Raw genomic sequence first — 17,560 nt, forward strand, 5'->3', positions numbered from 1 at the left:
GGTGTTACTGCCTACCTGAGGCGAGTACACGAGAGGACACGGGCTCTACAAACGTCGCCCAGCCAGCAGCTCTACAGATGTCTGCTATCGAGGCGCCCCGCGCCAATGCCCAAGAAGATGCCACTCCTCTCGTAGAGTGTGCTCTCACTCTGAGGGGGCATGGTAAACGTCGGGCCTGGTATGCTAAGACTATAGCCTCCACTAACCAGTGGGCAAGTCTTTGTTTGGAGACAGCCTTTCCCTTCTGCTGTCCTCCGAAGCAGACAGAGAGCTGGTCTGAGGTCCTGAAGCTCTGCGTACGGTCCACGTAAGTGCTCAAAGGGACAGAGCAGAGCAATGGCTGGGTCTGCCTCCTCTCGGGGCAGCGCTTGCAAGTTCACCACCTGATCCCTAAAAGGCGTGGTGGGAACTTTGGGCACATATCCAGGCCGGGGTCTCAGGACAACGTGAGAGTTACCCGTTCCGAATTCTAGGCACGAATCGTCGACCGAAAATGCCTGCAGGTCCCCTACCCTCTTGACCGAGGCCAATGCGGTGAGGAGCGCTGTTTTCAACGACAGAAACTTAAGCTCTACTGACTGCAGAGGCTCGAAGGGCTCCTCCTTCAAGGCCGTCAGGACCGAGGGGAGATCCCAAGAGGGTAACAGGTGAGGGTGTGGAGGATTTAGCCTCTTTGCCCCTCTGAGAAACCTGATGACCAAGTCGTGCTTCCCCACAGACTTACCGTCTACTGCATCGTGATGTGCGGCAATAGCGGCAACATACACCTTAAGGGTGGAGGGAGACAGCCTTCACTCCAACCCATCCTGCAGGAAAGAAAGCACGACTCCGATCGGGCATCTGAGGGGGTCTTCCCGGCGGGAAGAGCACCAATCGACGAACAGGTTCCACTTCAGCCTGTAAGCGTGTCTGGTAGACAGGGCTCTAGCTGACGTGATGGTGTTCACTGCCGCTGGAGGTAGCCCACCTAAAACCTCCGTGTCCCGTCCAGGGACCACAAGTGGAGATTCCACAAGTCTGGACGCGGGTGCCAGAGGGAGCCCCCTCTCTGAGAAAGGACATCCCTCCTCAGAGGAATTGCCAAGGAGGGGCTGCCGCGAGGAGCATTAGTTCGGGGAACCAAGTCTGAGTGGGCCAGTATGACGCTACCAAGAGGACTAGCTCCTCATCCTCCCTGACCTTGCACAGTGTCTGTGCGAGAAGGCTCACTGGGGGAAACGCATATTTGCGTAGGCCCCGAGGCCAGCTGAACGCCAGTGCGTCCGTGCCGAGGGTCTCATCGGACAGGGAGTAAAACAACTGGCAATAGGACGTGTCTGGGGAGGCAAACAGGTCTACCTGGGTGTCCCCAAAGCCTCGGGGTGGAGTCGCCAATTCTCCCGGAAGGGCGGGCTGACGTGAGAGCTCGTCGGCGGCACGATTGAGCTCGCCTGGGACATGAACGGCGCGAAGCAACCTCAGATGCTTCTGACTCCAGAGGAGGAGATGGCGGGCGAGTTGCTACATGTCCAACCCGGGAGGCCGCGCGTCCCAGGGTGGGGTCTGAGTGCGCAGCGCGCCACTTACCTGGCTCCACTGCTGGGCAGGGGGCTCGTGAGGAGGCGTAGCGTCCTTGAACTGAACCCTGCTGCCCATTAGCGAAGGGAGAGGGGGCCGGCCGTGTGGAGACTGGGTCTCGTGCACCACCGTCCTCACCCTCTTGGGACCCGGAGGCAAAGGAAACTGCTCTTTTACTGAAGTTTTGGGTACCACTGGCTGGGTAGCCAGTGGCGAAACAAAAACAAACAGGAACAAAGGATTCTCCACCCGGCCCTCCTCCGGGGGAAGGAGTGATGTGGTCACCATCTCCTGAAGAGCAGGATCCAAGAACTCCGGGTCGCCCATCCCAGGGACGCCGCCTGCCCTGGCGCTTCACGGGCTTGACAGGGGCGGAGGCGGGCTGCGCCGTCTTCTTGCGGCCAGCTCCACGCTATGGCCGTTGTGAAGGCTGCTGCTGTGGCTGCGCTGGAGCGGAGGTGGAGGCCGCAGGAGGGCGCCCTCGGCGACGAGCAGACAGAGGGGCTGCAGCCGGCGGTGGGGTGGAGACAGCAGCCGACCGTCCGGGCAGGATGTAACGAAACTCCTCCGTCTGCTTCTGCGTGGCGGAGAACTGTTGGGTAAAGCCCTCCACTGCTTCGCCGAATAGGCCGGCCTGGGAGATCGGGGAGTCCAGGAAGCGATGCTTGTCGGCCTCCCTCATATCCGCCAAGGTCAGCCATAGGTGGCGCTCCTGCACCACCAGTGTGGACATCGTCTGACCCAGGGCCCGCGCTGTGACTTTCGTCGCCCTAAGAGCGAGGTCCGTCGCAGTTCGCCGTAGCTCCTCCGAGAACCGGAGGAGCTAGAACGGGGCATGGCAAGGGGGATAACCCCTCGTTTAACGAGGAGGCATCTAGACCGCAACCCCGCGATGGTCATGTTCCCGCACTGAGAACATGACTCATCCATGAGCGCTGCCTCAGTGTGCTGTAAGCCCAGGCATGAGATACAGCGATCATGACCATCAGATGAAGCCAGGAAGCGACCACATCCAGAAACGCACGAGCGGGAAGCCATCTTTAAAAAGACGCCCGTCGCTCGTGAAGCTCTTTTAGAATTTGCTCTTTTTTTTTAAAGGAAACACTCTTTTAGAGAGCGCTGAAGCACCCAGGGGCGGTCGCGGCGAGACCGCAGTATGGAGGCTGCAGCACGCCGAGGTTCTAGCAGCACTGGATGGCAACCCCCGCTGACACGCCGTGACACCAACGCCAGCTGTTTCCTGCAAACACTCGTGGAGATTCGTCCTGTAGAAGGCTCGGCTCCGAAGCGAAAAGCTGATGTGCGTTTGCACGCGCTCTCCTTTTATACCCGCGCTGCGGGGCGGGGTGTGCGTGGCGAAACACGCACGCCAACTGTCATTGGCTTGTTTAGTTAACACTCGAAGGTGATTGGGCTCTCGGGCGAGATCCCAATTCGTCAGTCACGACTGACGTAACATCGAACGTGACTGACTGAAAGGGAACTGAAAATTCAGTCATTTAGTCACTATCACGTCCTTTCAAACCTGTATGACTTTGTCTTTCCTGTGAAACAAAAAAAAATTATATTTTTAAATAATCTTCACACAGCTCTTTTCCATTCAAAAAAGTGATCAAACAAGCTAAAAAAAATGTAACTAGTCATTTAAATACTACAAACTAGCAAAAAGGATAAATTTTTAATTTGATGTTTAAAAAAACATAATAATAAATATTAAATATATATACTATTGTTCAAAGATTCGGGGTCAGTAAGACTTTATTTTAAAGAAATTAATGCATTGCTCAAAAATCACAGTAAAGACATTATAAATGTTACAAAAATATATATATTTCAAATAAATGCTGTTCTTTGGAAATTTCTATTCATCACAGAATCCTGAAAAAAGTATCACAGTTTCGACAAAAATATTAAGCACAACAGTTTTCAACATAAATATTAATAAGAAATATTTCTTGAGCTTCGAATCAGCATATTAGAATGATTTCTGAAGAATCATATGCCACTGAAGACTGGGGTAATGATGCTGAAATTTCAGCTTTGCCAACACTGGAATAAATTGCATTTAAATCAAATATAAAACATTGTAGTAATCATTACTGATTTTGCTGTATTTTTGATGAAATTATAAAAAAAAACATTGAATGGTAATGTCTATAAAAATTAACATAAAAATGTATGTCGAGAAGTCCTGCAGACAGCTGTAACAAATTCTACTTGCAATGATATTGCTAAATGAATTAGTAACATACCCACTGGACTTTATAAAGAAAGAATGAATAAAGATTCAACCTATTTTATGGCCTAATAGACTCTTTGTTGTCTGTCAGACTACATAGAGAACAATGTGTGGTTGTGAACCTGTTTGTGATTGTTGGAGCAATTGTGTGACAGGTATGACGGCACACGAATGGAGACCAACATGGTGATCATTAACGTCAGGTTCCTGTCTGGGTTTAAGCCGGATGAGACGTCTCTGCAGGCTGTGAGTGACACTTGAAGGGCTCTGGTCCTCTTTTGATCTCAAGTTGTATAGCCAGCGTTTGATTCGTTCTCACTCGCTCCTCTGTCTCCACAGCTGAGGGAAGACCCCACCATCAAACGTGTGGATCTGGATGAGGATCGTGTCATTTTCTATTTGGATAGTGTAAATGTTTTATTCAAATTTATTTTGTTTTATTCAAATACCTTGAGGGGTTCAACTTATTTTTGGGACGGGTCACTGATATTCTGACAATAAAACTGACCTGGTTTACTTAAACAAGAAGCTGAAAAATGAAATTTGACTGAAAATGTACTCACTCTCCAGCCAACCAAGATGTAGATGAGTTTGTATCTTCATCGGAACAGATTTAGAGAAATGTAGCATTAAATCACTTGCTCACCAATGGATCCTCTGCAGTGAATGGGTGCCGTCAGAATGAGAGTCCAAACAGCTGATAAAAACATCACAATAATCCACAAGTAATCCACACGACTCCAGTCCATCAATTAATGTTTTGTGAAGTGAAAAGGTGCATGTTTGTAAAAAAACAAATGCATCAAGGCATAACTTTAAATGGTCTCTTCTGGCCAAAATGCAAGTCCATAATCCATAATAACCCTTCCTCCAATGAAAAAAATCCATCCCCCGTTGTCCTCTCACATTAAAATCCAATGACATATTTGTTTAGAACTTTTTTCACTTTTAAATAGTTCTTGATTTGTGGATTTTAGCCAGAAACAAAAGTTAAAAATGTCTTGATGAATTTATTACAAACAATAAGCTTTTTACTTCACAAGACATTGATGGACTAGAGACTAGAGTACTGTGATGTTTTTATCACTGTTTGGATCCACATTCTGACGGCACCCATTCACCACAGATGATCCATTGATGAGCAAGTGAAGTAATGCTACATTTCCCCAAAACTGTTCCTATGAAAGAACAAACTCATTTACATCTTGGATAACACAAGAGTGAGTCAATTTGAAGCTAATTTTCATTTTTGGGTGAACTATTTCTTTAACACATTCATACCCTAGAGAAAATAAATCTCTCCGTAATCATAATGTAATAACTTTCTCTTCTATTCCAGTTGAAAAAGAATCAGGTGAAGTCCATCAGCCTGCAGCTCGTGCAGGAAGTACAGGTGCAGAACCTGAAACCAGCTGTAGTGATCGTCTATGACTACTACAAGATCAGTATGTGTTTCTTCATCACTGTGTACTCTGAAAAGTCTGAAAGAAAATACAATATAGGGATTTTATTATAAACCCAGCAAAATATAATAAATAAATTATAACAAAAAATGGGAAAACCTATTTCCATTTTAATGTTTAAGAATTTCATTTTTTTTTATAAATCTTAGTGACATCATGATATAAAGGTTGCATAATTGTGATTTACGAGCCTGTATTTAATCTTTCCATAATGCATTTTCATTTTATTGAGACGAGCTCAACAGTGTAGTGCACAAAAAACCTAGGTTGTGTTTCTATTCCTCCAGGTGAACTGTCTGTGATTGACTACACCTCCCCATGTGCATAAACACTACTGTAAGTACAGTAATTGTCAATTTTATCTAAAACTCAATTTTTAATAATATAATTGTACTCTTAAACTTGAATTCCCAAATCCATAAAGACATTTACATGTTATATTAAAAATGCTCTTTTGAACGTTCTATTCATAAAATAATCTTGAAAAAATTGAATTATTTTCAACATTGATAATAATGAGATTTTTTTTCTTGAGCACCAAATCAGCATTTTAGAATGATGTATAAAGGACATATATGAATGTTATATTATGATATAACTAGATATGTTATGTTGCTTGATAAAAGGTTGATTGACATGATGATTGGCGATGATCTGAAGTGCTAACGGCTGAAGAACCGTACACTGGAATATATGGCGAGACAGATTTAATACTGACACTTTGTGTTTTTTGTCACTTGTAAAACCTTACTGTTTTCTTAAATCAAAAATAATGCATTTCTGCATTCTGCACTTTAGTTGCTATTAAACTATTTGTTTAATAAACCATTGCTGCATCAGAAACATTTGTGTCCTGTTATTATTTATTATCTAGATTTATTATTACTGTACATATGCAAATGTCTGGATCTTAAAAGAATAAGCTATACCTAATATTATTGCATATTAGTCAAATATTAAATCCTAATTTCAGGTTTGAAACCTTTCCCAACCCAATTATGTATTTAGTAAAAAATGCACACATTTGCCAATTGCAGATGTTTACAATAGTATGTCAGTTTTCCTGTCTGTAATCCAAAACATCACATTTCAAAGCACTTGATATTTTAGTAGAACTGATATGTTGGTGTGGATAGATTCAACTCTTCTATTGGTTCAGTAACTGAAGTTTTAAACAACATTGTATCGCCAACACATGAAAGCTGCTTTCAGACTTTTTGTTTGCTGTTGTAACACCCAATGATATCTGTATACTGTTCCCCCCTTGAGTGTTTAAAAGTAGCACAGTCTAAAACAGTTTCCAAACCACTCAGATGCTTGATATCTCTGCTTAGCAAAAATAATTCATCTTTTAAAACGCCTGTTAACTTCAGTAATATCATGTTAGAATGCTAATTGAGAATATTCTCCTACTGCTGCCCACTAAAGCGGTGTCAGTTTCACAGCGTTCCAGGAATTACCAAATAATTTCAGTAAACGATCTCAACAAATTGCATCAGCAAACAACTGACTTCAGAGAGACTAAAGTGAACAGTACACCCCAAACAGTTCAATATGTATTGCCTACATATTGCTCAAAGACTGTACTGATACTTACTAGAATTCAAACTGAGAAGTTAAGAGAGATTTTTTAGGGCTGCCTTTCAGCTGTATATTTAGTGATAACCATTATTTGAAAGGCAGTTTTCCCGTATTTAGTGTTGAAATGATTAGAAATTTCAAGTTAAAATATGTATTTGAAATAGTTTTTAGGGCTACCGTACAGCAAATTGCTCCGTATTTAGTAATAACCACTATTTGAAAGGCAGTTTTCACCTAATATCTAGCGTTAAAATGATCATAAATTCCAAGACAAAATATAACAGCGAGAAAACATGCATTTTGTTAAACGTGCACAAAAACAACTTAAATCGGAGCAGAAAGTCTTACATTTATAAAGTCATTAAATGTTGCATGCACTGGAAAAAAAAATGAGTATGCATGTTTTCCAATACAAATATCTAAACATCCTTAAATTAAAATACATTTACTTGAGATGTTTTCTGAGAATTGGAATAGAATCAAATGAGTTTATGCTTAAAACAAGAATAGATATCTGATATGTATTAAAACTCTTTTTCCCTTTGAACTAAGTTCATTTTTCTGAGCCCATTGGATCTTTGTTCTCAGAAAACAAGACTTCTTATGTCATTTGGCTCCTAAAGTAAATGTATCTTGATTTCAGAAAATTTAGACATTTGCATTTACTTTCATAAAACCTGCAGAGACCCTGAAAAGAACCAAGACAACTAAACTTTGTGTAAACACACCCTCAAAGAGTATGCAATATTTTAAGTATTTTTACACACTGCCAGCAGCATATTGTACTTCTAAGATATGGCTTTAAGTGATTTATTTCAAGATTCATTTATGAAACTGTTTAACTAGGGTGTTGTCCAACCAAAACAAACTTGGTCTCCAAACTTTCTTGGGTCAACCTTATCGTAGCCCTTCTTAGCAGTAGGTTTTTAATTTAGCATGCTGCTCTCTTATCTGGTGTCATGAAAACAACACAGTAGCTATGATGCAAGACTTCTGCTTGCGTTGCAGTGTTAATTACAGCAGTGAGGGTTACTTGCCCTTTTACATCTGAAGTCCGAGTTTAGTTGTGACCTCTGAGCTACAGTCTTTTCCATGTTTATGTGTTAGCATGGATTATAATTAGGCAAATAAACACAAAAACACCATGAAAAAGGAAAACCGTGAGTGTATTTATGTTCAACATTTTACAACACTGTTTTCACCTAGTTCTGTGATAGTACTCAAGACATCTTGCACGTATAATGAAGACTAATTATTCGTGTTGATTTAAATTCTCTGTAGATTTCATTTGAACACACAGTTTGGTTTCGGGAGAAAGCAGAACACGTTGGTCATTTTTAACAGTGTCGTAGCATAAATAAACATTTTGTTTTCCCCAAATTAACACAAGGCCTGTAAAACATCAATAAAACTTGAACAGCTACTAAACCCTTTGAATAGCTTCTTAAATTGTATTAAAGCAGTATCGGACTGATTTAAATAGGTCACTTTTTTTTAATTACAGTACGTGTCTGTTCACAATCTCTTAGAACAGTAAAACCCACTATGTATCATATGGAATAAAGGTGCGGTCACATTTATTGTTGCTCTGTGAATTTTTGCAGGCGAAATCCAGTCATTTTGATAGGAATCCACATGTTCTGGAATTTCGTGTGACGGCGAAAGATTTCCCTGCCCAGATTTCGCAACAGGTTCAGCTGGTCATGTGAGTTCAGCCAACATAAAGCTGCTTGGTTTAAAAAAAAGACTTCCGTGCGAGCTGTGCTTAATGCATCGCTACACTATAGACAATAAACATTTGACCTCTTTTGCCTTTAAAAATTTTGCAATTTTTTTTGCCAGTTTTCGCTAATTTACTGATGTTTAGCAAATGTTTGCAGACAAAATCCAGTCATTTCCAATAGGCACCCATGTATTTGGGAATTTCGCATGACAATGAAAAGATTTCTCATTCAGTTTTCGCCACGGGTTCAGATGGTCACATGAATTCAACCAACATAATGCTTCCTGGTTTGACTTCCGTGTGAGCTGTACTTCATGCATCACTACACTATTGACAGCCTACGCAATTTTCACAAACTTTTCACTAATTTACTGTTGGTCAATGAATTTTGGCAGGCGAATTTCAATAGGCATCAGTGTAGTTGGGAATTTCGCATGATGGCGAGAGGTTTCCCAATGCAGATGTCGAAACTGATTCAAGTCGGCTAAGTACATTCACCGTGCTGACCAACACCGCTACACTACTGACAGTAGACAATTGACATTTTTTTTCCCCCTGTGTAATTTTCACAAAATTTGCACTAATTTGCTATTGTTCTGTGGATTTTCGCTGGTGAAATCCAGGCGAATTTGAATAGGCATCCATGCAATCTGGAATTTCGACGATGACAATAGAATTTCCAAAGCAGATTTCTAAACCGATTCAAATTCGCTGCATTGAAAGCCGGAAAACTTGCTTGTTTTGAACGTGACTTCTGTGTGAGCTGTGCTTCATACATCACTATACAATTGACAATCGACATTTTTTACTCTCAAAATTTCATTAATGTGGCCGCACCTTAAGACAGTGATTCCAGCTACAGTATTTTTCACTAGTGTAACATTTCAGATACTAAAAGTGACAAATATGGGTCATTATCAAGGCACTGCATGATTATGATGTTGTTTCTTTTTCTCCTGTTTGTGGCAATAATTCCAAACTCTCGTAGGCTGGCAGTGATAGGTGATGGCTGCCTCCCTAGGGAGTCGAATCACAAGATCAAGTTGTCAGGACTTGGCAAATAGACTTTACTGTTGTATGTAGTGTGTGTGTGTGTGTGTGTGTGTGTGTGTGGTTCTGCATCTAAAAGAATGAGCTGGGAACACAGAGACACAGTGGGATGAAGTTGGACAGGAGTCGCTAATGTCCCTCTACAATAAATATAGACTCCTGAGCTGGTAGGTGAGCTTTGGTGAATCAAGCCTTTGTTTCTGTGATATCGGATCTTTAAATGTGAATGTAATGCTCCATTTAATTTAAAACATCATTTAAATGTACTGCAGTTCATTTATATCCTCTAGTCATTCCGTGTCAGTCAATCCCATCAAGTATGCAACGCAATACTATTCCAGAATGGCTTGATGACATTTGGCATTTTTCCCATTACGTTTGAAAATTGAATTTGAAAACTTTACAAATGAAAGTCATGTTTCTGCGCATCCAGACAACATAAACTAAACTGCAACTGAAAAATATCTCTGACAGCAAAAAGGCATTTTCGTCGATGGTGAGTGAGCCACCACCTGCAGGTTTGGTTCACCGGGTCTTTTCGTCTTTTCCCTTTTTCAATCCAGGCAGACGTGGAAAGCCTCTGGTGATATCTGTCTGTGCATCTGAGTGAATATATAACATCTTCAGGAAACTCAAGAAGAAGAAAAAAAGGAAGTAACAAAATTAAGTTTTTCCTCTTGTTGGGAACAACAGGTCTGGGTCATTTGAAGTCTCCCTGCCGAATGGTTTCCGTATTATTCCGTATAGTGGGTTTTGTCTCAGTTCATGAACTGCGTGTAGCCCTCGGCTCCTGTCACTATCACATCCATCCATATCCTCATGGCCTCTGCGGATGGGGCCACCATGTAATACAGTCTGTCGTGGGTCTTCACGCAGAAGGTCAGGGAGGGGTTGGGGCTCTGCGATCAAAAAGACACACTCAGATCAGTGAGGGTGCCACGTATGGAGTCTCTCTACTACCCAGTTATTGAGGCATATGCATTATCTCATATTTAGCCATTAGGGGAAGTTTTACAAATTGATTTTAATTGAAATACAATTAATTAATCACACATGTAGGACGCCATATACCACATGCACTATTTCAACTACAATTAAAACCACTATACAAATAGATATAATTTAAAGAAATAAATAAACCTAAGAAATGCACTGCTTTTTTTGTTCTGTATTTCAATGCATTTAAATTTAAAATGAATCCAACTGGTATATTTTAATTTAATATAGTTTCATAATTTTCCAAGCATTATTAATAATGTGTATGGCTACTGCGGCTAAAATGATTTTGCCTGTACAATTTATTGTGTGAATCATATCATTTGCAAGACATTATAATAAAGTTAAAATAGTCTTATTTCTAATCTTATAATATATTAGTTTTATTTATGTTTATACTTTATAATGCAAATATTTAATAACTACAGTCAACTAGTCAAACTACATTTAAAGTGATTATGCTAAATATAATAATAATAAATTAAACATTAGATATTTAAACTATGGATCCTAATGAATATAATAATAAATACATGTAATAATATGCTAATAAATAAATATAAGAAATGTGCTATTATTATAAGTACTTTAATGCATATATTTAGTATGAATCCAATTGGTATAGTTTAATATAATTTTCTAATTTGAAAAGTATTAATAATTATAACAACGTGCATGGATAATGCACACATTTTATTATGTGGTTCATGTAATATTTCAGACCTTATATACACATGTTTCATATAATATTTTAGATTGGATTTTGAACTTAAGTTAATGTTTGATGTAGTAAAATTGATGTTTTTTGTAATGTTGTAGATATTTCTAAATATCTATAATGGCTTCATGCTGTCGGTATTCAATCATTTATCACACTGTGGTCAGCATGTTTATTCTTATTACTTTGATGTCAACAATAAAAAAAAAAAGATGGGAAATGTTTTATCCTCTTTTTTAAATGTTGATAAGTTTACTTAACTCAGCTTGTTCTCACATTATACTTGAACACACTATTATTGTAAATGTGCACGATTACTTTGAACATGTTTTATAAGCTCCTACGTCGCATGCGGCACAAGCAACAGCGTGCACTCAGTTTGCACATTTCCCAGATGATTACCGAATTCTCTTGAGCTAAAGTGGATTAATCGAAAGTCATTCCACTTAATTAATAACAAAGTATTAATTATTAGCACCTCTAATTTTAATACAGATGTTGAGCAGGAGGTGCTTGTTAAAATGTTATAATTAGTTCTCCTCACCAAAACACTCATTGTTGAAGAGCACTCCATTCATGCAATGTGCAAACAAATCTCTTCAAATGATTCTGACACTGTCAAAGAGTAAATTACGTTACGGCTTCCTGTTAACCTATTACATTATACAGCATGAAGCTGATGGCGTATAATATACCACACAACTGCTTCTGTGGGGCTATTACGTTATACACACACTTAGTATCTCACCACAGGTGGGAGTAGTAAAGAAACACTTAAGGGAAACGCATACAGGTCAATTACATTATACTCTCATCCTCAGTAACTGCACAAAAAATATCCACTGAAGGTGCAAGTAGTCCAGTTATTCAAAACAATAGAAGACGAGGTATGTTAATAAGTCACAAGGGAGTAAGTGTGTGAAAAATGCACGGATTAGAGCAATTTCCTCTAAGCAAACATGCAGGATAGGGTGATAGTGGTGAAGAGCGATACGTACGTTTGTCAAATTCAGATTGAAAAATCCTTTCTGTGAAAACAGTCGGCAAAGCAAAAGAATGAAGCAAAAGAAGGGTGGGGAATATTGACAGCAGAGTTACAGCATAAGAGACAAAAGAGAAGAAAGAAGCTAACAGAAAAAGATCAAATGAAATGGTGCAACAGGAGTGCAGAGCAGAAAAACAGCGGGAGATGTGAGCTGTGCTTATATGAGGGGTTTTTATCCGATAGGGGCTCGTACCTTTGTGGCACTGCGCAGGTGATCATAGTAAACCTCCTCGATAGCCTGGAAGTAGATGACGCCCTTCAATTTGCTCTCATGTTTATCTGCGGATGGGAGAAACAGAGATGTCACCCTGCGAAAAATCGTTCTCTTAATAAGTATTTTATTGCAATGTTTTTGTTTAAAAACATCATAAGACGAATTAACTCGAATATGTTCCCCAAAAACACGCGTTTCCAATTTTTTTTACTGGAAAACAAGACAAAACTACTGATTAACATGTTTTGCACAGCGATGGTTTCAAAAACAAATAAGCCCCCACTCCCCTGGAGAATAATGATCTGGTAAGCACCGATGTGACCTTGTTACTGCGGTGCAACCCCTTCATTTTCAGTCCGCGTAGAAATAAAGAGCGAGAGCTCACGCTTTGCCGAGCACCACGGCTGGGTGATGAGCACGATTTCCTCAGCATTGCGGCAGATTTCATCACCATCAGATAGCATGCGGACGGGCTTCTGGTTATTTGTATGCCCCTAGCTAACCCGAGGCTATCGGAAATCATGGCAGCCACTGTGAGCTTAAGAATTACTAATTATCCGTATCCCCCCACTGCTGGATTCACCCACAATCCACTCTTTGTTCTGCCCTCATTTCTTTCCCCAACCTCAGGGCGACAAAAGCATAACGACACGTTTGCGGAGCGGCATTAGCATAGTGCACAGTAAGGAGGATGTTGGAAGGCGACGCTGCGGTACACATACCGGCGTAGTAGGAAAACGTCCTTTTAAGGCGATCAAAGACGAACCAGCGCTTCTTCCAGGATTTGATCTTTCCTCCCATCTTGACAAGATAGCCCTTGCACATCTTTTCGGTGAGAATCATGTGGTAGCACATGTCCACGCTGTGACCTGAAGACTCGATGTGGGAACGGAGGTCAAACTCCTCTTTGCGAATGGGCAGGTATCGGGTCATCGGGCGGGCCTGGAAATCAACAACATGTGGTTAAAGGGGTCCTATTATGCTCTTTTACAAAGTCTTGATTTTGTTTTGGGGGTGTACTAGAACAGGTTCTCATACTAGGTTGTTCGAAAAACACATTATTTTTCACATATTTTACATTATTACAACACCTCTCTCCCCAGTCTGGCATGAACGCCTCGAATAGTTCCTGTATCAAATAAAGGCCCGCCTTCTGAAATACGAAATGTGCTGTGATTGGTTAGCTGGGCCAGTGTGTGTTGTGATTGGCAAGCACTCGGCGCCTGGTCGGGAAATGTCATGCCCCTTACCATAGCCACCTGCGAGCTTCAGTGTAAATATTGCATCAAAATCAAATCAATTTGAGTGTGATTTAAACCCGGATGATTGTAACCACTCTAAGTTCGTCTGCCTTGGGGAAAGCTAGCATGTCTCCGACATAGTGATAACACTCGTTGCCTTCTATAGTGCAGCTCAACCAGGTCTCGACCCATTCGTCGATATTTGTGATATCACAAATCCCGGAAAATACGTATTGTAGTCCAAACGAGTCGTTGTAGTTTTTGAAAAGTGATTTCTGTTAAATAAAATAACTCATTTTGAAGTGGACTTTGAGCTTTGTAACTTTGCAGATCTTTTTTATGCTCAAACAGCAACATTACAGACTAACTCAAGTTGAATAAGTGAAAAAGCATAACAGGACCCCTTTAATGTTTTGGTTATTTAAGGATTGATTACATTATTTTTTTTGTCCTATCAATTTATTATAAATTTCTTAAAAAATGTACTTCATACATAAAATTATTTGAACTCACATCTTCCATGAGGAACATGTTTTTAATTTCTGAAAATATATGAATTTTTTTTTTTTTATACAAATAAATAAATAAATAAATATATATATATATATATATGTATATATTTATATATAAAAATGTCGGAGTGATACAACTGTCTTGATAACATAATAAAAAAAAGGATCATTAAATTCATGAAATTATTCATACTAAAACCTTAAGTAGTTTGTATCATTTATTATTATTTATCATTAAAAAAAAAAAAAAACATAAAAAATGTTACTGCTTATTAATGTCTGAAAAACTTTTGGCGGCCAAATCAATTAAGTGGTATAACCAACATGCAGAAACAGAAAAAGAAAAAAAACCAGATCCTCATGATAACTATTTGACATGATAATTTTATTGACAGTTCAGATTGTAAAAGTGATGGGAATTCCAGCTCTTTTTAGGGATCCGGATCATTTGGCTCAGCTAAGCAAAAAGAACCGACTCTTTCGGCTCCCAAATGGCTCTTTATTTAGTACCCCCTCTGGCTTTTATAATTCAGCCCAATTTCTCAATGTTTTGACCTATGTCTGGTATGTGTACACAAATATAATTAAACTATTCAATGTAATTAAACTAAACTATTAAAAAAAAAAAAAATTAATTATAAAATGCCACATAATATTCAGTTTTGTTAATTCACACTATAATTCAGATTTTCACGATTCAAATTCAAATTGTTTTGTCATATTTCTGGTTCCATAAACCTTTCCAAAATACCATAATTTTACATATTTTTTTTGGCATAAAAACCAAAAACGTAATTTATGTAAGAACATAAAACCGAGCGCTTGATCTGGGAAACATCTGTAGAAACATCTGATAAATGTCTTAGAAAAAGCAGATTTACATACATTCTAAATCATAAACATCTTCAAAACATCTATTTAACATCTGATAGGAAACGTCTTAGAGACATATTGCAGATGAACTAAAAAATACAAATCTAAAAAATACATCTTGCAGATGTAAATGCAGACATTAAAGGGGTCATATGACGTTGCTAAAAAGAACATTATGTTGTGTATTTGGTGTAATGAAATGCATTTATGTGGTTTAAGGTAAAAAAACCCACATTATTTTCCACATACTGTACATTATTGTTTCTCCTCTATGCCCAGTCTTTCTGAAACGCGTCGATTTTTACAAAGCTCATCGGTCTGAACAGCGAGGTGTGCTCTCATTGGCCAGCTATCCAGTGCGTTGTGATTGGCCGGATACCTCAAGCGTGTGACGGAAATATTACAAAGCAAAGGTTCTACAAAGCATGTGCAAACTTGTGATCGCAACTGTATAATATCTATCTATCTATCTATCTATCTATCTATCTATATATATATATATCAAAGTAAAATTTATATTTCTATATTTCAAGGTTTAAATTAAATTCCTAATGAAAATTATTAAAATAAAATTTCTAATTAAATTAAAAACGAATGACTATGCAATTAAATTAAATTATTTTTTAAATTAAAATTAAACTGTAATTTAAAAGTGTAAAGCTTTTCTTTAAAAGGGTATAAAAAATTTCATAACCATACGAAGCCTACATGAATACAAAGAGTACATCTTTAAGAACCATAACCCATAAATATTTGTACAAAATGAATCCATTAAATTGACAGTCCTAGTAGAATCACTATGGGCTTCTGGCACAGATCTGCGACTCCTCACCTGAGAGAAGTTTCTGGCCCTCATCTTCACCTCCTTCTCTATCAGCTGCTGTCTATGTATCGTCTCCTCCTGCAGTCTCTTCTCCGCCTCCTCTCTTCTTCTTCTCTCCTCCTCTAGCATGAGTTTACGGGTCTGAGTCTCTCGTTCCTGCAGCCAAAAGAGGGCAGATGTTATTAGACAAGGCTAGGAGGCAAAAAAGCTGAATATGGTTACTGTATTGATTGTATACTGAAATTATGACTTACTCTGGACTCTATGAGTCGAGCTTTCTCCAGTTGTGCCTCTTTCAACATCTTCTCCATCTCCTCAATCTTCAACGCGTCCATACCACTGGCACTGTGAAACACATAAAACTTCAGTCAAAGTCAATAACTATATGTTTTTGAACCAAGACAGACAGCAAACATTTAAATACTCAATCGAAAGTTGCGCAACCGTTCAGTGATTTTACCCCTCGGTGATCTATTTGGTGAATGATGGAATAGAGACCAGTAGCGGTGAGACCGGTGGATTACGAAACATTTCGTCATATATGAAAATACAACTGGATTGCACATACAGTACAAGCATGAAAATCTGCCGTGAAACATGAAATGAAGCACATGTGGACTATAAACATAGAAAAAGAAAATGAGTAATGGATTCCTCTAGAGAAGAGTCCCAGACTAGCTTGAAGCTTTATAAAGACAAGAGTAAACAAACTGTATGAGAACATTTCAAGTAAACAATTTCTCTCCTGAGAGAGAAACAGCTGAAGGCCATCTGTTTACAAAGCTGCCATGCTTCAGTCCAGCTCCACTGCTCCACCGCTTCACTGTACTTTACAGGCTTTTGTTTACAACATCTTCACACATTCCCCATGATTACGCTTGTAACTGAAGACAACATGTCAGTGTCAAACTGGGTTGTGTCCCATTCAGAACTGAAATGAGAATGTCTTTGAAATTCAATTTCTGAATCCAGATTTGAATTTAAGAATATTTGAATCTAAAGTGAAATGGAATGACATTCAAATAAATTAATATTATGGCTGTGAGTGTAGTTTTTAATAATACACTTCTGTTCAAATGTTTGGGGTTAGTGATATATTTTTACTTTTTTATTTTTAAGAAATTAATACTTTTATTTGGCAAGGATGCATTAAATTCATTAAAAGTGACATTTATACTTATTTAGACATTTTTAATGTTACAGAATATTTCTTTTTAAAATAAACACTGTTTATTTGACTTTCTATTCATCAAAGAATCCTTAAATAATCTAGCATGGTTTCCACAACTGTTTGTAATATTGATAATAAAAATGTTTCTTGAGCAGCAAATCAGCATATTAGAATAATTTCTGAAGGATCATGTGACACTGAAGACTGGAGTAATGGCTGCTGAAAATTCAGCTTTGCATCACAGGAATAAAATATATTAAAATAGAAAACACTTATTTTAAATTGCAATAATATTTCACATTATTACTGTTTTACTGTGCATTTGAACACATGAATGCAGCCTTTATGAGCATA

The 17,560-nt window shown here is 39.0% G+C and overlaps 2 protein-coding genes across 2 annotated transcripts in view; one reads left to right on the forward strand and one right to left on the reverse strand.

Annotated features, from left to right (window-relative positions):
- Window positions 1-6,102, forward strand: part of LOC107597513 (alpha-2-macroglobulin-like protein 1) — a 33,990-nt gene extending 27,888 nt beyond the window's left edge. Inside the window, exons 33-37 of the mRNA XM_016288610.1 lie at window positions 3,952-4,042; window positions 4,136-4,204; window positions 5,136-5,241; window positions 5,547-5,595; window positions 5,906-6,102. Coding sequence (XP_016144096.1) covers window positions 3,952-4,042; window positions 4,136-4,204; window positions 5,136-5,241; window positions 5,547-5,587 — 307 coding nt within the window. The 3' untranslated portion in view covers window positions 5,588-5,595; window positions 5,906-6,102. The remainder of the gene's footprint in view (window positions 1-3,951; window positions 4,043-4,135; window positions 4,205-5,135; window positions 5,242-5,546; window positions 5,596-5,905) is intronic.
- Window positions 6,103-7,990: 1,888 nt separating this feature from the next.
- LOC107597514 (pleckstrin homology-like domain family B member 1) overlaps window positions 7,991-17,560 on the reverse strand; it is a 91,300-nt gene continuing 81,730 nt past the window's right edge. The window contains exons 22-26 of the mRNA XM_016288611.1: window positions 16,290-16,380; window positions 16,045-16,191; window positions 13,309-13,528; window positions 12,566-12,651; window positions 7,991-10,512 (exon numbers count right to left, since the gene is read on the reverse strand). Coding sequence (XP_016144097.1) covers window positions 10,372-10,512; window positions 12,566-12,651; window positions 13,309-13,528; window positions 16,045-16,191; window positions 16,290-16,380 — 685 coding nt within the window. The 3' untranslated portion in view covers window positions 7,991-10,371. The remainder of the gene's footprint in view (window positions 10,513-12,565; window positions 12,652-13,308; window positions 13,529-16,044; window positions 16,192-16,289; window positions 16,381-17,560) is intronic.

This window comes from Sinocyclocheilus grahami, unplaced genomic scaffold (assembly GCF_001515645.1).
Source record: "Sinocyclocheilus grahami isolate Dianchi unplaced genomic scaffold, SAMN03320097.WGS_v1.1 scaffold233.1, whole genome shotgun sequence".
NCBI lineage: Eukaryota > Metazoa > Chordata > Actinopteri > Cypriniformes > Cyprinidae > Sinocyclocheilus > Sinocyclocheilus grahami.